The sequence below is a fragment of the Siphateles boraxobius genome, unplaced genomic scaffold (genome assembly GCF_051911475.1).
Source record: "Siphateles boraxobius isolate OS27281-9 unplaced genomic scaffold, OSU_SipBor_1 54, whole genome shotgun sequence".
Classification (NCBI taxonomy): Eukaryota; Metazoa; Chordata; class Actinopteri; order Cypriniformes; family Leuciscidae; genus Siphateles; species Siphateles boraxobius.
In genome coordinates this window covers 693,302-710,763 of record NW_027509180.1, presented here as the reverse complement: position 1 = coordinate 710,763, position 17,462 = coordinate 693,302, and the positions used below count along the sequence as shown (strand labels likewise).

Genomic DNA, 17,462 nt, shown 5'->3' with positions numbered 1-17,462 from the left:
TCAACATGAAAATATTGAGTTAAGTCAAACGCCACTGTTTCAAGTCAGTTTAACGTAATGCAATGTGTTTAATGAGAAAGCTAATACAACGGTGTTCAATTAAAATTATTTTAAAATAAACTGAACAGTATCGTAAAATAATTTTGACTGAATTCTCTCGGTTGACATGCAGGACTGGTACTGCCGTAATAAAATACTAAAATAAAATACTACCGTATTTTCCGCACTATAAGGCGCACCTTCAATGAATGACCTATTTTATAACATTTTTCATATATAGGTCCTTCTCAAAAATATGCATATTGTGATTAAAGTTCATTATTTTCCATAATGTAATGATAAAAATTAAACTTTCATATATTTTAGATTCATTGCACACCAACAGAAATATTTCAGGTCTTTTATTGTTTTAATACTGATGATGTTGGCATACAGCTCATGAAAACCCAAAATTCCTATCTCAAAAAATTAGCATATTTCATCCGACCAATAAAATAAGTGTTTTTAATACAAAAAAAGTCAACCTTAAAATAATTATGTTCAGTTATGCACTCAATACTTGGGCGGGAATCCTTTTGCTGAAATGACTGCTTCAATGCGGCGTGGCATGGAGGCAATCAGCCTGTGGCACTGCTGAGGTGTTATGGAGGCCCAGGATGCTTCGATAGCGGCCTTAAGCTCATCCAGAGTGTTGGGTCTTGCGTCTCTCAACTTTCTCTTCACAATATCCCACAGATTCTCTATGGGGTTCAGGTCAGGAGAGTTGGCAGGCCAATTGAGCACAGTAATACCATGGTCAGTAAACCATTTACCAGTGGTTTTGGCACTGTGAGCAGGTGCCAGGTCGTGCTGAAAAATGAAATCTTCATCTCCATAAAGCTTTTCAGCAGATGGAAGCATGAAGTGCTCCAAAATCTCTGGATAGCTAGCTGCATTGACCCTGCCCTTGATAAAACACAGTGGACCAACACCAGCAGCTGACATGGCACCCCAGACCATCACTGACTGTGGGTACTTGACACTGGACTTCAGGCATTTTGGCATTTCCTTCTCCCCAGTCTTCCTCCAGACTCTGGCACCTTGATTTCCGAATGACATGCAAAATTTGCTTTCATCTCCTAAAGGTAGCATGTACAGAGTGAACAGAAGCGGTCCTAGTACTGAGCCTTGTGGTACGCCATACTGAACTTGTGATCGATAAGACATCTCTTCATTTACTGCTACAAACTGATAGCGGTCAGATAAATATGATTTAAACCATGCTAATGCAATTCCACTAATGCCAACATAGTTTTCTAGTCTATTTAAGAGAATATTGTGGTCAATGGTATCAAATGGATTTTTCGGCCGGTTTTTCGCCCCTGGGGCGAACATCGTACCCCCGGCCCCTTATAAAAGTCATAGAACACCATTCCCGAACAGGCCGCACGTTTTGACACCTAATTCATGGGTCTGTGAGAAAAACTGCGGGAGGAGTAGCGCGTCAAAATGTGGCCAGAAGAATAAGAATAAGAATAAGAATAATAAGTATGCACAATAACACTAGTGTTGCTTTGCCTATGGCAAGCACCACTAATAAGAATAATAAGTATGCACAATAACACTAGTGTTGCTTTGCCTATGGCAAGCACCACTAATAAGTATGGAGAAGAAAACTAGTGATGCCTTGCCTTTGGCAAGCACCACTAATAATAAGTATGGAGAAGAAAACTAGTGATGCCTTGCCTTTCGCAAGCACCACTAATAATAAGTATGGAGAAGAACACTAGTGATGCCTTGCCTTTGGCAAGCACCACTAATTAATAATAATCGGTTGCCACAATTTTATTGATTAGATATAGCATATTAATGTTTACAGTGTATATGTTATATAAAACTTTGCAGAAATTAAGAAATCCAATTCCTAGTTTAATATGGTATAGTGAATCCAATTAAAAGCTTAAGTAACTTTACCTGCCCACACTGCCAAAAGAACTAAAACCTGGTTCAATGACCATGGTATCACTGTGTAATTACTCTGTGATTTCATGTAATATTCTAATTTTTTTAAATCCTGTTTTCGTGGGTTTTATGAGCTGGAAGCCCAAATTATGTACACATAAACAACTAAATACTTGAAATCGTTTAAGTTGTGGGCCCTGAATCTATAATCTATAATCTATGGAAGTTTAACGTTTTGAATGGAATTATGGAAATAAATACACTTTTCCATGATATTCTAATTTTTTGGAAAGTGTCTGTATGTTGTTTTGTAGTTCAGATAATGTATGAGGAACTGAATCTTGTCTTTAACTCTGTTCTGGTGAATTTGATGAAGCTCTGATCTTCTGAGGTGTAGATGAGCTCAGATTCTCACTGAGGAATGTCAGACAAACTCATTTCTTAATAATCTGAGAAGAGAAAAGGGTCTGTTTCTTTATCTGCTTCCTTACATGTATTGTAAACTCTCAATAGCTTCATGTTTTGAGTATTTTATCCATTCATATGGTATCACACAGGAACTCCCAAATGTTTTTCTGTAGTATTTTTCCAGATCTCTCTGGAATCTGCACACAAACCACTTCCAGTAGGGCAGTTCAGAGAGATCAGGACTGATGCTCCATTTAGCAAATCTGTCTCCTACTGTTCTGTAATCTCTATATAGGACTGTATCATCTGAGTCATTGGGATAAAAATATCGATTGTTGCTTGCTACAGATGATGTGCAGATCCAAACACACAAGTTTGTTGTACCCCTGAAAGTCGAACCCATTACTGCTTTAACTCTGTGGAAAGGAACACTGTGATCTACATCATGGTTTTCTATGGTGTTTGTGCAGATGGCATAACAGAACGGACACTGAACCCAACAGCACTGACAGAAGTGATCAATCAGAAGCTCATCTGGCCTGAATATATTGTCCAGCTTTACTGGAAATGACTCTGTGTTGAATCTACTGCTGATGTCAGTCATTATAGCAGGAAGTTTGTGTCTTATCACATCTTCTAGGAGGTTGAAATCATCAACATCATCATGTTTGACTCCACTGAGGTCTTTTTCAGAGAAGATCAGCACATCTGAGAGCTTTTGTGTGAAACTCTTCAACCACAAACCAACATCTCCACTGTTCTCTTCAACATGTTCAGTGGATTCATGAGCTGCTTCCATGATCTTCTCCTGCAGGAGTTTAATGTTATCCTCCATCTTGGGTAAAACACTGACACTAAACTTATCAGTGATGTACTGATTGACTTCATCTCTGATGAACCTCTTGAAGTGATCTCTGGGTTTATGAATGTAGTTCATGTATTTGTTAAAATCCTCTTCTTCAGCCAGTGTCTTCAGGATGTGTTTCTCCAGATTTGATCTGTTTCCATTCAGTGATTCACAGTTTGCTCTCATTTCATCTCTCAGCTCTTTGGCAGTCTTCTTGTAGACGCTCTGCTCAATGGGCTCTTTCAGTTTCTGACAGATGATCTCACCAAAAATGGCAGCTGATTTTGCTCCATGACAGTATTTCTGGAAAATACAATAGTACTCTTCTCTTTTCTTCTCAACATATATTACAGGATCATTGGCATCTCTAAACTTTCTGTGTTGATCAGTGATCGTTTTCTTTGATCTCTTACAGATGGAATAAACCAAATCCATGAAGAATTCATTCTTGAACACATATCTCACTGATCCGTCCTGATGTTCTGTCACTCTTGCCTTGATGTAACCTGTGAGTTGTTGAATGTAGTTGATGTTGTAACCCATCTTTGAAATGTTAAATGACTGAATCTCTTTGTCTGTTTGCGCAGCAACATCTGTGACAAATGATCTTATTTGGGCTTCATCTTCTTTAGACACCCCTTGAAATGATCTAATGGTATTTGCAACAAATCCTCCAAATCCATTGGATTTCTTTAACTTTACATAATCAGAATAACTCAGCACAGTGAATATATCCTTGTTCTCCCTCAAGTGGTCTACAGGTGCACTTTCACAGATGTCACGGATGATCTCTTTCAAGTCTCTCATTACTTCAATCTCTTTGATTGGAGGATTGTCTGTGATGATCTTCTTCACACTCTCTTCCCAAAACAAATCAAACTCTTTCTTCAGTGTTTCTTCATCTTTTGCTTTGTCTTTTAGTTTCAAGGCAAGTTCTTTACTCTTTTCATAGAGAGTGTTTTCATGATTTATCCTCTGAGCATCAATCTTTTTCTTCAGGTCTCGCTGCTGAAGTATCTCGTTTAATTTCCTCTTTGTTTCTCTCACAATGTTTTCCTGAAGCTCTTTGATTTTGTTTTCAAATGATGTTTTCCAGTGAATCAGTATATCCTTATCTTTGTCTTTCTCAAAGAATTCTGACATGGATTTTTTCACTTCTTCACTTGTCTTCTTCAGTTCTCTTTGAAGATCACTTTCCTTAACCTCATGAATTGTTTCATTTTCTATTTTGTTGTGTAGTTTGTTCTCAGTTTCCATCATGGCACTGCGCAGACTCCAGGACCACTTGCTGTATTCGGTCTCCAGTTTCCTGTAGGCTGAAATCTCCAGAGAATTTCTGAAGCTGAAGACGAATCGTTCATTCAGTAAAGCCTCCCAGAGATCTTTAACACGATCTTTTAGGTTTATCAGCATCATTCCATGTGTTTTTGAGGCATGAGACATAATAGTTTCCTTTAGTTCTTGTATATTCTCACAGTAGTTTGGGTTTGGTGGTGCCATTGGTGGGCTTCCCTCCCAGAGCTGAGCAAAATACTTCACATCATTCTGAACATCAAATCTAATGACATCACTGAAACATTCTGCATCATAGTCTTCCTCTTTAGCAGCGAGTTTTGTCATCTTATCCAGTGTCTCCTGCAGTCGTCTCCTTCCCTCCATGTTTTTCTCTCCAGCTGTGACGTCTGAAACGTTCTGATGCACAAACACACAGCTGGGAGACATATTTACCTTTGTCATCCTCATGAAGGCCTGAACAACAATCTGAAGAATGTCCTGCATCTCAGATGGGTTTTCTCCAAAGATGTTGATCAATGTCAGATTTCCAAGACCAACAACAAATGTGGCCAATTCATTGTCATGATCTCTTGTTGATCTTCCAGCCAATTCTAGAGCACGAAGACCCTCGGTATCAATGACCAGAATATAGTCAAAGTTCATCTGTGTTTTCATCTCGTCTGAGACTCTGACCAGCTGCATGAAAGCTCCTCTGGTGCACCTGCCAGCACTGACGGCAAACTGGAGCCCAAACATGGCGTTCAGCATGGTGGATTTCCCAGAGCTCTGAAGCCCTAAAACTGACAGCACAAAGACTCTGGTCTGGTTTCCCAGTTTCTGGATGAGTTTATCTATAACAGCAGAGATCCAGATCACAGGAACATGACCAGCATCTCCATCCATCAGCTCCAGTGGAAATCCAGAGATCATCATCTCTGCGGCAAGACTCGGGAGAGAAGAGAAGTGAACCTCCAGGCCTTTCTTTTGCTTCTTCACAGATAAACATGATTCATAGATCTGACCGATCTCCCTCATGATGTGCTCCAAACCAAAAGTTGCAGCTTGAAGATGGTCAGATAATTTCTCAAGGTATGTCTGTTTAGCTTTATGTTTTTCAGATTTATTATTGTCTTTCAGTTTTGAGAGACTTGAGACCTCTGACCATGTTTCATCATATTTGTGGAGTAGAACAGAAAGGTCAGCTGATGTGTGTTCATCCAGAAGGATTCTGAGCCATTTGAGAAAAAACATCTTACCATGTTCACCATATGAGTTCACTTCTTTATTAAATTGCATCATGAAATTTCCGATGTCACATTCATGCTGTTTTTTACGGATTATCTTCATCTCTGTTTTTTTCCCACTTGTTACTATTTCTATATTTTCTCCTTGAGGTCGATGTAGTTCTTTGTTCTTCTGACTCCACTGATGCCACAGTTTCCCCTGACAGGGCAGAAATGAATCCTTGATTTCTGTCAGATCTTTCCCCTTCAGTAAATTCACCATCCGCTGTGCTGCTTCTCTTCCTCTCCTGCAGTCATCATCATCCTCCTCATCTACTCTGATGTCTGAGTGATTGGACACATCTTCAAGTCTGAAAGTGGAAGATGATTCTGAGAGACAATCATTTATCGCTCTTCTGAGTTCTTCAGATACATCTGACTGATTTCTGTCTTTCAAACCAATCTTGAATTTCCCTTTCTTCGGCTTAGTTACAGAAGATTCATCCTCAGTTAATAGAAAAATTAGTGGCTTTCTGTTCTTGTACAGGTTTTGGATCTTTGCTGCATTTCTGTCATTCCTGTCCAGTTTTGGAAGAAGAACAACATTGACTGTGGCCATTTCAGTGAGGATCTGCAGCTGTTTCTCGTGGTCTCCTGCATCACTGTGTAGATTACAGAACGCAACACAGTCATTGAATTTATCTGTGTCTTTCCCAGAGGGGCAGAACCAGGCGATCTCCACCACTCCATCCATCAGGACTCTGGTTCTGCTGCTGCCTGGGCAGTTCCTGTGGAAGAACGTGTTGTGTTTCTCATTGATCAGACTGTTCATCAGCTGAGACTTGGATGAAGACATGGAGCCAAACCTGAAGAAAAACACCATTGGAGTTTCTGCCTTGTAGATCGGCTGGGTTTGACTGATGGTTTCATTGTTGGTGTTTCTCATCTTCCAGCTCTTGTTGATTTGTCTGAATGTCCAGAGAGGAAACTCAATCTGTTGTGTGAATGGATCAGGAACAAGCAGAGGCAGAGCGTACTGACACTGGGACAGTTTAGTGACCATCAGCTGCTTCAGGAGACCATCAGCACAGTGAAATACGGCCATCTGAACATCCATCGGGTGAATTTGCACAGACTGACTGGTTCCTGTGTTTGACAAAGAGGTGCTGTGAAGATTATGATCAAAAATATCATCCTCATCATCAGATGAGTTAGTATCTCTTTGTTGTGTGTCATCCTGTCTATTAGTTTTAATATATCTTGCTCTGTAGTCCATCATCAGTAGTTTTTGTGTGAAAGTTTGAATCAGCTCTTCTTCAGCACAAGTCTCATGGGATTCTAATGAATGTGCAGATATCTGAAGAATGTCTGCAGCTCTCAGTTTATTATGGTGGCTGTCCTCAAGATGAAGTCTAGCAAAAAGGCACGCTTTTTCTTTTCTGTCAGTGTCTGGTTGATCTGCACTGACTTCTGCTGTTCCAATGGATGTGTTTTCTCTCTGTTGAATAAATGAACAGCATTACATTTACCCATTAGCCCAACAATGGAATTCAATAGTGTTCAAAAGGTCTTGTGTATTTATGTATTTTATCATGTTTTATCAAGTTTACTTATTTATTCAAATTTAGATTTCAATCCGATTCCAGCTCCATGCTTACCCTAGTGAAAATAAATGTACTAAAATGTATTTGAAATGCAATTATTTTATCCTAAGTATACTAAACATATGTGTCTATATTTATGTATTTAATATAAATACCGTGTGTCATATTCACATTCTGTTTGGTTTGTCTTAGTTAAACTTTCATGGACTCTTAGGTTATTTCCTGAGTCTGACACAGCTAGATTTTGAATCTTTTCAAGATTTTGAGCTCAAACCATGGTCCTTGGTGATTCATATAGGACTTGGTGAGTCAAAAGCTACCGTCACTTTGAGAGTCAAAAAACATATATAGGCAACACAAAATGAAAACCTCTTATGAAGCGGTCAGTTCAAGGAACTTAACATCATTTTCACAATATATAATACACAAGTTTTTATGTAATCACACAATGACTTAAAATAACTTCTTACAATAATGAAACAACCTAATATTTGGTGCAGTTGAAACTGTATGCTATTGTGATAGTTTTATTATTAAATAAATAAAGAAAAGTTGATTAATGTTGTTAAACAAACGATACATACGTATAAACTTGTATTTGAACAAACAGTGAAGTATTATTTATCTCTGTTTGAAGGCTATCTGTTTATAAAATAAAAAAAATTAAAATATTAGATTAAATATATATAAAAATAAACAAACGGTAACACTTTAATAACTACACGATATTAATCATTTGATAAGCATTAGTAAACAGTTAATTCATCATTTATAAAGCATTAATAGACATTAATAAGCAGTTTATAAATACAGCTATAAATGCTTTATTCTTGATTTATAAGCTTATCTATAATGTGTTTAATAATTGTATTTTCATACTTTATTGATGATCAAATTATCATTTTTAAATGAAGTATTGCATTATTTACAAACCAGTGTTTTAGGTGTTGTCTGATTCATAAGATCACTTAGAAAGTGTAAACTGTTCTCACTGGTTCGCATTTTTGAAGTTTGCGCAGAAAGTACTTAAAGGGTTAGTTCGGTATTTTACACTTAAAGCCCTGTTTTAAGATCGTTTCTGATCTAATAGAACGGTTAAGATTGAAATTTGGACAAATGTTGCTGTCCCGAGAATTTTAGGTTTCTGTGTTAGCCCCCCCTGTGTTAGCCCAGAGGTGTCTTGGGCTAGTCGACGAAACACTGAGGACGGAAGGTGCCCACTTGAAAACCCTAGAGATGTCCCCTACTCAGCTCAATCCAGACGGTTGTCAGGCTGATCCACTGGGGAGACCACACTGTAGTTGCAGCCGTTGTGAGTGCTGACGCGGAAATACACTGCAGCCAGTAATACCACACAGAAGGAGATTCACATTACCACATGGAAAGAAGCGTAAATGGATGGAGAAGCATAGGTTACTGTAAAGCTACGTCTTAGTTGGTGCTTATCTTGGCGAAAGCCGAGTACAAATCAGCATGAAGTTTTAACATCTACTCTCGTGTAATGGAAATCATAATGACGTCTAATTCAGAGACTGCCCTTAGAGTAAGGGCTTGTTCACCTGTATTAACTGTATACATTTCTGTATACTTAGGGGAAAAACATTGTGTAATTGTGACTACAGAGTCAAAGAAATAATAATTTAGTGCTTCGGCTACATCAGCTGGATTGTGAGTCAATTCAAGTGATGACCTATCTTTTCTTTTGACACCTTTTAAGTAGCTCAACTTAATCCATATTGTTTTTGAATTACCTCTAGCCTCATTAATTATCCTCAGAAAAAAATCAGCCTTTGCTTTTCTCAACGACTTCACCACCTTGTTCCGTAACATAGCAAAATGTTGTCTATCATGCCTAAACTTTGATCTGTTTGCTGTTTTTAAAGCAAGATCCTGTTTTTTCATTAATTTTAAGATATCTGAATTAATCCAAGGGACACTACATTTTTTATTTTTAGGATTAAGTTTACAATTGAAATCATTAATAGTGCTCTCTAATTTTTTGGAAAATATTTGACTGCTTTCGTCCTGATCTTTTCCGATTAATAAATCCTCCCATTCAATCTGATGAACTGCCTTTCTGAAATCATCTAGTTTACGTTTTGGAATGTCATAAGAGTCATATATCCTTCTGAATGAATTGAATCTCTTGCTAGATAATTTTCTGGCCACTAGAATTAAATTGTGATCAGAAAGGCCTGTTAACATATTAAAAGTTTTTAAAATTCTCTCTGCTCGGTTACTAAAAATTAAATCAATTTGAGAACTTTGTAAAGGATGGGCTATGAATCATTCGTTCGTTTGTTCTGAATTAACAAATTCGGACTCTCTGTGTTTTACTAAGCACATTTCTTCTAAACACATTCTTTGCAAAAGCTTTTGACTTCCTGACTCTTGAACATCTAAATTACTGGCATGGATCCACCAAGTCTGGGTTTAGTTTGCTTTCTGACATTTTATTGCACCTTGGAGGATAATCAGACCTCCACACACACACACACACACACACACACACACACACACACACACACACACACACACACACACACACACACACACACACACACACACACACACACAACACACATACACACACACACACACACACACAAAACACACACACACACACACACACACACACACACACACACACACACACACACACACACACACACACACACACACACACTCACACACACACACACACACACACACACACACACACACACACACACACACACACACACACACACACACACACACACACACACACACACCATTGTGTGTAACTTAGGATAGAAATATCCTTTTAATATACACTCAGATATGCATGTGTGATTAGTTTTTGTTTTATAATAAAAGTGTTGTTTTCTAATGTGTAACTTCGAATCGTAAGTGTATTTCTAAAGAAAGATTCCCCTTCTGGATCACCTTCTGTAACTCTACCTCTTGCTAGGTCATAAACTTTATAATCCCCAAATGGAATTCAAAGGGAATCACAACTCTCAATTGAATTCTGATAAAGAAAGAGGAATAAACTCTGCAATGTTATATTTTCTATAGGTATAACCACTTAAGAAGTGTATAAACATGGATTTGATTTTTCCCAGGTCATGGTAGCCGGGATTATGGCTTTATAGCCATGTGAATGAACATGTAAATGTGTGTAATTCTGCATATAAATGTAATTTTATGTTTCTTCTACTTTTATATTTCATTCTTGGTATCTGTTTAACCGTCCTGCTCTGACTGAACCAGTCATACATAGGATATTACAGTAAAATTTATTATTCTGTGTGTACACTCTTTCTGGGTTGAAATTACAAATTCTAAACACCATCATAAACTATGTAAATGAACCGTCTGACAGGACCAAGGAAGTTTTTCCCGCTTCAGATTCTTGGACGGTCAGTGGTTGGTCGCGCGAACAGAGGCGTGAACCTATTCCCTCCATAAGAGACCGACCAAGAGTTCTTCAAAGAGCAACTTTTTTCTGTGAGAGGTTTTTCTAGATCCATGGGTCCTTCTGGAGCTTTTCTCCGTTTCTATTTTCTTTTTCTTTATTCTATGTCTTTATTTTCGTCTTCGGACTTTTCCTACGTTCAGTGAAATGAACAGCTGGCAACTTCAACTTTAAAGAGACTTGAGCATCCCGCTGTCGCTGCTCTTAAGGAAACACACGCACGCTGCGCTTGAGGGAGCACTTTTACGAACACACTTCGGCAGTGAGAAGATCCATGGCTCCCTTTTAGGGAGCTTTTCTCCGTTTCTCTTTTCTTTTCTTTAAGTCTTTTCTTTATTTTCACGTTCGCCTCTCCCTCCACGAGGGAGATGAACTCTGAATTATTTCCTTGGTAACTTCATGTTCGGTGTACCTTTAAAACTTCCCACGAGTCTGCTCGCCCCGGAAAAGACACGAGAGAACACACCCCTCTCCAAAAAGGACAAACACGCACACGACTCTGCGTTCCTCAGCAATACAAAGAGAACTATATGCAAGTATTGGTTATTGATTTGCTTTGATTGATGTGATTTCTTGTTGTCTCTCTCAAGGTTACATGTCTGTGATTTTTACCATGCTGCGATCATTCCGGTGATCCCTCTCATCCTGACTTTTAGTTCATTGCTCTCTCTCTCTCCCTCTCTATCAAAAAAATGATTCAAGCCCTTCTTAGAGGTGACACATTTAAATCTAATCTGCTTTATTTAAATATATCTATTAAAGATCATATGTGTAAATATATTTAATTGGTTTAACTAAAAATGTATTACAGTTTTTTTCGATCGCTAAACGACAGTGAGCACAACTGGAGCTACATGTGCAAAACTCTAACTACAGTCTGCACTACCAAGAGTCACCTGAGCTAAACAGTTCACATCACCTGCAAAACTCATTCCAAGCTACACAACTCTTAACACACGGCTCAAAACAGGCTCAGTGCAGCCAAACACTACACAACCCTCACTGAAATAACACACACTGTCACTCAGAACACACTGAGGGTAAAAACACTACACAACCCTCACTGAGATAACACACACACTGCATCAAACACCAATACAGAAAATACAAACTTTTCATCTTTACAGTTTGACCTATTTCAGTGACTTCATACAAAGTAATATTTTTTTCAAAGAAAAGAGTGACATTCTTTCACATGATTTATTTACATTTTTAGAACATAATTCTTTAAGGAAAATGAAATTAGCAGTTTGCTTCAATCTTCAGTTTGTAGTAATTTACCGAATTACAGTAATGAGAAATAAAATGTAGAAACTAAAAGTACATACTGTAATTCAAACAAATAACAAACAAGACCTGCTTAACCTTTCAGCTGAAATTGCAATCAGCAGTGTTTGAAAGGCACAAGGCTGAAATCTATTCTGTTTTGAATGTGTGGTTCACGGTTTTGACAGCAGTGTGTTAGCATTTGAACAAAGTGCTGTAAATCCACAATGTTGTGCAGGTTGTGGTTAAAGTCATGGGATAAGTGTGTAGAGTTTTGAAAACTGTGTTCAAGCAATGAAAAACGAACTAGAGTTTGGTCCACATGAACTGCTGCTGTGCAGACTGTAGTTAGAGTTTTGCACATGTAGCTCCAGTTGTGCTCACTGTCGTTTAGCGATCGAAAAAAAACTGTAATAGCTTCACTCAAAAAAAATATTCATTGGATGAACTCAATTAAGTTGTGGGCAGGATTTCCATCCAATAAATATATGTAGCCCCAACTCAAACTGAGTACATCCATTCAACACAATGTAAATTAGTTAGCCTAACTCATTTGTAATAAATAGATGCAAAAGAATATAAACGAGAGAGGCTAGCTTATTTTTATCAAATACTTATTACTAACCAGAATGACTTTATTTCTGTCAGACGTCTACAAAAGTTTTATTGAGAATTAACAGAGGTTCAACTCTATGTTTTCCATTTGAAGTCACCATAACAGTGATCAATGATTACATTAGTTGGGCTCTTAACTCTTATTATATCTGTTGTCTTATTTGACTGCTGTGACAGTGTGTTTGTTAAACACATTTGGAGCAGCAAAGAAAGCTAAAGTGAAATGAGATCAGCTGATGATGGTTAAGGGTTGATGGTTTTATAATCATCATGAAGCAGACTGATTCACTGAGGTATTTTAATCTAACAATTATGTTTTGTTCACAACAAACCTTGTGTTACTGCAGCATGAGATCAAGCATTATTATAAAAATAAGTTTGAAGACTTAAACGAACATGAGCACAAAAAATCAGTTTTTGATGACACACACAGACATCAACAATCAGCGTATGAATCTCAACAATGGTGACAATCACAAATATTTAGATAGATTAATTCAGAACATCACTGAAAAGCTACTAATTCACAACAAATACAACAGCAAAAAATAAAAGCAAATATTTAGAATCAAACAAAATTATAGGACAGTTCAGCTGCATAATGTATTCATGTTGCAATGCATGCTGGGAGTTTTGTACTATGGTGGTACCCAGCATGCATTGCAGCAAAGTACTTTTGATTGTCACCATTGTTGAGATTCATACGCTGATTGTTGATGTCTGTGTGTGTCATCAAAACAGACTTTTTTATGCTCATGTTCGTTAAAGTCTTCAAACTTAGTGTTATAATATTCCTTGATCTCATGCTGCAGTAACAAAAGGTATGTGTTGTGAAAAAAACGTGACAACATAATGGTTAGATTATAAAAACCTCAGTAAATCATTCTGTTTCATAATGATTATAAAACCATCAACAGGTAGCCATCATCTGCGGATCTCATTTCACTTTAGCTTACTTTGCTGCTCCAAATGTGTTTAACAAACACACTGTCACAGCAACCTAAAAAGACAATAGATATAATAAGAGTTAAGAGCCCAACTAATGGAAAAACTAATCACTATTATGGTAACTTTAAATGGAAAACATAGAGTTAAACGTCCTGGTTGCGTATGCAACCCACCGTTCCCTGAACGTTCCCTGAACCGTTCCCTGAACTTAGGCCAGGAAGTCGCTGCTGTTCCACAAGACCCACTCAGTTAGACTTGGTAACACTGGGAAAGCGTGCCCAACATCGGAAGGAAGGGACGCTGCGGAAGCCCAACCAACCCGAAGAAAGGGGGGGGGGGGGGGGAGAGAAATACGCATATGAACTGGGCGGAGGACCGGGCAGTATAACATATGGAATATTACTGGGGTGGCTCCAGCCTAGAGAGGGGGGAGACAACACCGATTTACAGTGACGGCAGGACTCTGCCAAGGGAAAGACACGGGCTCACCTTGGGGAGCCGTATCGTGGAAGAATACACATATGGGGTCGCCGTTGGGACCGCAACATATGGACCCAGCCTAACACGGGTTCCACACTGCATACGAGTGGTAGGCGTAACACCGGACGTTACGCCACGTCCGACGTTGGAGGGGTGCGGAGGAGCTCAACAGGTTCCGGATAAGGGAATTCAACTGGAGCAAAATGGCGCACGTAACCGGTCCGTAGGAGGGGAATGGCGCAGCAAGCCGACACTGAACCGGGGCTCACGGCGTTACTGACTTCTATGAGAAGAGAGCACACGGGAAGCAACTGGTTCGACACGTAGGCTATAGAATCTAGCAAACGTATTAGGTGTCGCCCAGCCCGCAGCTCTACAGACATTGTAGAAGATTTTATTATTTAGAAAACAAGTAATTTTGCTATATATTTGGACACAATTATTTCTTCTGTCTGTGACTTTGGATTTCCTCTGTGCATGTGAAAGACCTTGAATGGAATGTTGTTTGCTGCAGAAAATTCTATTCTGAGAAGTCACATGGTAAAAGACCTTTACCCAAAACTATCTATAGGGTGTGTTACCTTCTTTGGAAGAAGATGTATGTATATAACTCTGAACCAAAATATACTCGGGAGCGCGCTGGAAGGCCAGAGGGCCAGTTGGCCGCAGGCCAGAGCGTTAGAGTGTCGTTCTATGGAACGGAACGGCATTCGAAAATAAAGTCTAATTATTTCTGGCATCAAAGATCTCTGCGAAGTTATTTTTCAGAAAGATTGAAAACCACAACATTTGGCGCCCAACGTGGGGCTTGGTTTTTGAAGCAGAAGGAACCACGAAAGGCGACTCTGGTGACCGACACAGACAACAGTGGCCACTGTACTTTGAGGTGAGCAATTTTTGCTTTTGAAAAAGTATGTGTTGTCACCAGTGAGCCAGAGTGGTAAGACCCTTTAAAATGCTTCTCCAAGTTTAAAGAACTAAAAAATTGAAAAGAGGATCTTTGATTCTAGAAATAAGTGTCTATTGTTGTTGATGATGTCAAGTACTGTGTTATAGCGTGGTGGAGCTCCCGTTAGTGTTTGCCAGTGTTTATATAATCTGATGCAGATTGTATGAATATTGGTACTGCTGATGTGCCGCTAAAGGTTTTGTCATACGTATGTAAGGATTTGAGATGTTTGCTTGTTAAGTTTAACAAGTGTACTGGTTAAGGTTAATCAGTTTTTTTTTTATATTTACTGTTAAGGATAATGGTAAATGTTAATGATTAAGGTTAATCATTTTCTGCTCATTAAGGATAATGAGTATACTGGTAAGGTTATCAGTTTTATCTGTGTTTCTTATTAAGGTTAATAAGATAGCATGCGCACAGATAAGTTTAGCTTATGGTTACCGCATTGTTATAGGAATGACAATGGACTGCTCGGGTAAGCTAAATTGAATCGCAGAGGTCTGTGATAGTTTAAAGTTATTCAGTGAAGTATTGTTTGTAAAAACAGTGAGAAACACTGTGAGTAGAATATAGCTCTGTGTGTGTATGTAGGATCCTGTCCTGTGTGTGTGCTTGACTGTGACTGTGGTTAAAAATAGGTGACAAGGAATGTGTGAATGAGCTTGAGAGACAAGTAATGTATAAAAGAGTATTAAAAGTTAAGGAAATAGTAAAAGAAAACAATTGTTTCAAGATATTAGTCTTGCAGATTATTGTAGTAGAAATAAGTTAAAGTATAAAATATATATTAATAAATGGACTGATATATATTAATGGATAAATAAATAAGAATGCACATGCTTAATATATTCTATCTTATATCTGAAGACGTCTAAAATTTGTATCTCATTATCCCTGAAGACAAAGTGAGAAAAATGATTCCATTGTAGATAATTAAGTTTGTGCTAAGAAAAAATAACTTGTGCAGTGTGCTAAAAGTGAACAAGATTGGGTGACCAAGTTTCAACAGTCATAAATAATTTACAGCAATCTTAGAATTGTAGTAGATGGGAATTGTTGGGAATGGGTGAGGAAAAATTTATTCACCATGTTAGATTATTTTGAGCACAGCATGCAAATACAGAAGAACGATTGAAGGCTGATTTTATGATAGGGAAACTTATTTAATTGTATTATACTCAGAAAATCAAAAGTTAGATTATTGCTCATATTGCAATGAAGAAAAAGCTTGCTTTTTCCTGCAACGAAGAACTTGCTTTACTAAAAATAGAATGGGAGAACTGCTGTTGTCAACCAGTGATTATTATATAGTATAAAAGAACTAGGAAAAAGATGGTTAAAAAGTGGAATTTAGAAAAAAAAAAAAACAAGCTAATAGCTCAGGAACAAATATTTATAAAGACTAATTTGATCTATGCAGCTCTCTGAGTGTTCAAGTTTCAGATGACTTCAGTGTCGAATGGAAGAGGTGAAAGGTCAAAGACACGACTGCAGAGAGAAGAAGAAGAGAGGGTGAGGGGTTTTCAGCTCCCCTTCTGAAGATGACCACTCTCTGGAAAACTCAGCATGGAGAAAGACTGTTTAATGCTGGAAAAGGTGAAACTTTCACTATTTCACTGGAGACTTTTTCCTGAGGACAAGAGGAAAATCCTGAGATGCAAAGCTGTGGCAAAATCTATCAAAAGCCCAAACTCAGCAGAGGCAGAGAAACAACAGAGCCAATATACAGTCTACCACACCAAGCCTTGAGTGACAGCTAGGCTGACGACACATGCAGAGCGACAGCCATGAAGCTTCAACAGACTGATAATCTAAAAACAGAAGAACTGACTGAAACCCTTCCCTTACGGGCAACACAGGTGTGGCAACTTCAATGATCACTCTAGAGACTGCTTCAAATTTAGTTATTATATTAACTTTATTCATTCTGATTATTCACTGGTCTCATAAGCAATTCTTTATATTCTCTGCTAAACTAACCCTCTCTGCTTTTCCAGTAGGTTCAAGTCCAGCCATATAAAAAAGAAAGAGAATACACTGAAAGAGAGAAGTGGGTGCTCAACTCACCAAATAGTTCAAACCGAGGCTGGATTTGGTATAGTGAGGATTATATGAAACAACTATAGGGCTTAAAAGCATGAGAAAAATTATTCTGTAGAAAAGAAAAAGATAGACACAAAATGTCAAAGATTATTATTATTGTTTGCAAAACAATGATACTGGTCACTCCATTTTGTTTTGGTAATTTTTTAGAGATAGATTGGAGAAAAAATTACTCCAAAGGTCCAAAATTATGAAATCGCAAAAAATGCTGTCAGAACTGGGATAATGAGATGGAAATGTTGTTGGCCATGGATCCAAGATTATGCAGAGATCTCCAATTTCTTAAAGCAGCTCATGAGCAAAAAACAAAAAAGAATAGGAAAAATCAGAAAAACAAATG

At 38.0% G+C, this 17,462-nt stretch overlaps 1 protein-coding gene across 1 annotated transcript in view; it reads right to left on the bottom strand.

The window, feature by feature from the left end:
• Positions 1–386: 386 nt before the first annotated feature.
• LOC143714397 (interferon-induced very large GTPase 1-like) overlaps positions 387–17,462 on the bottom strand; it is a 59,507-nt gene continuing 42,431 nt past the window's right edge. The window contains exon 5 of the mRNA XM_077205503.1: positions 387–7,192. Coding sequence (XP_077061618.1) covers positions 2,429–7,192 — 4,764 coding nt within the window. The 3' untranslated portion in view covers positions 387–2,428. The remainder of the gene's footprint in view (positions 7,193–17,462) is intronic.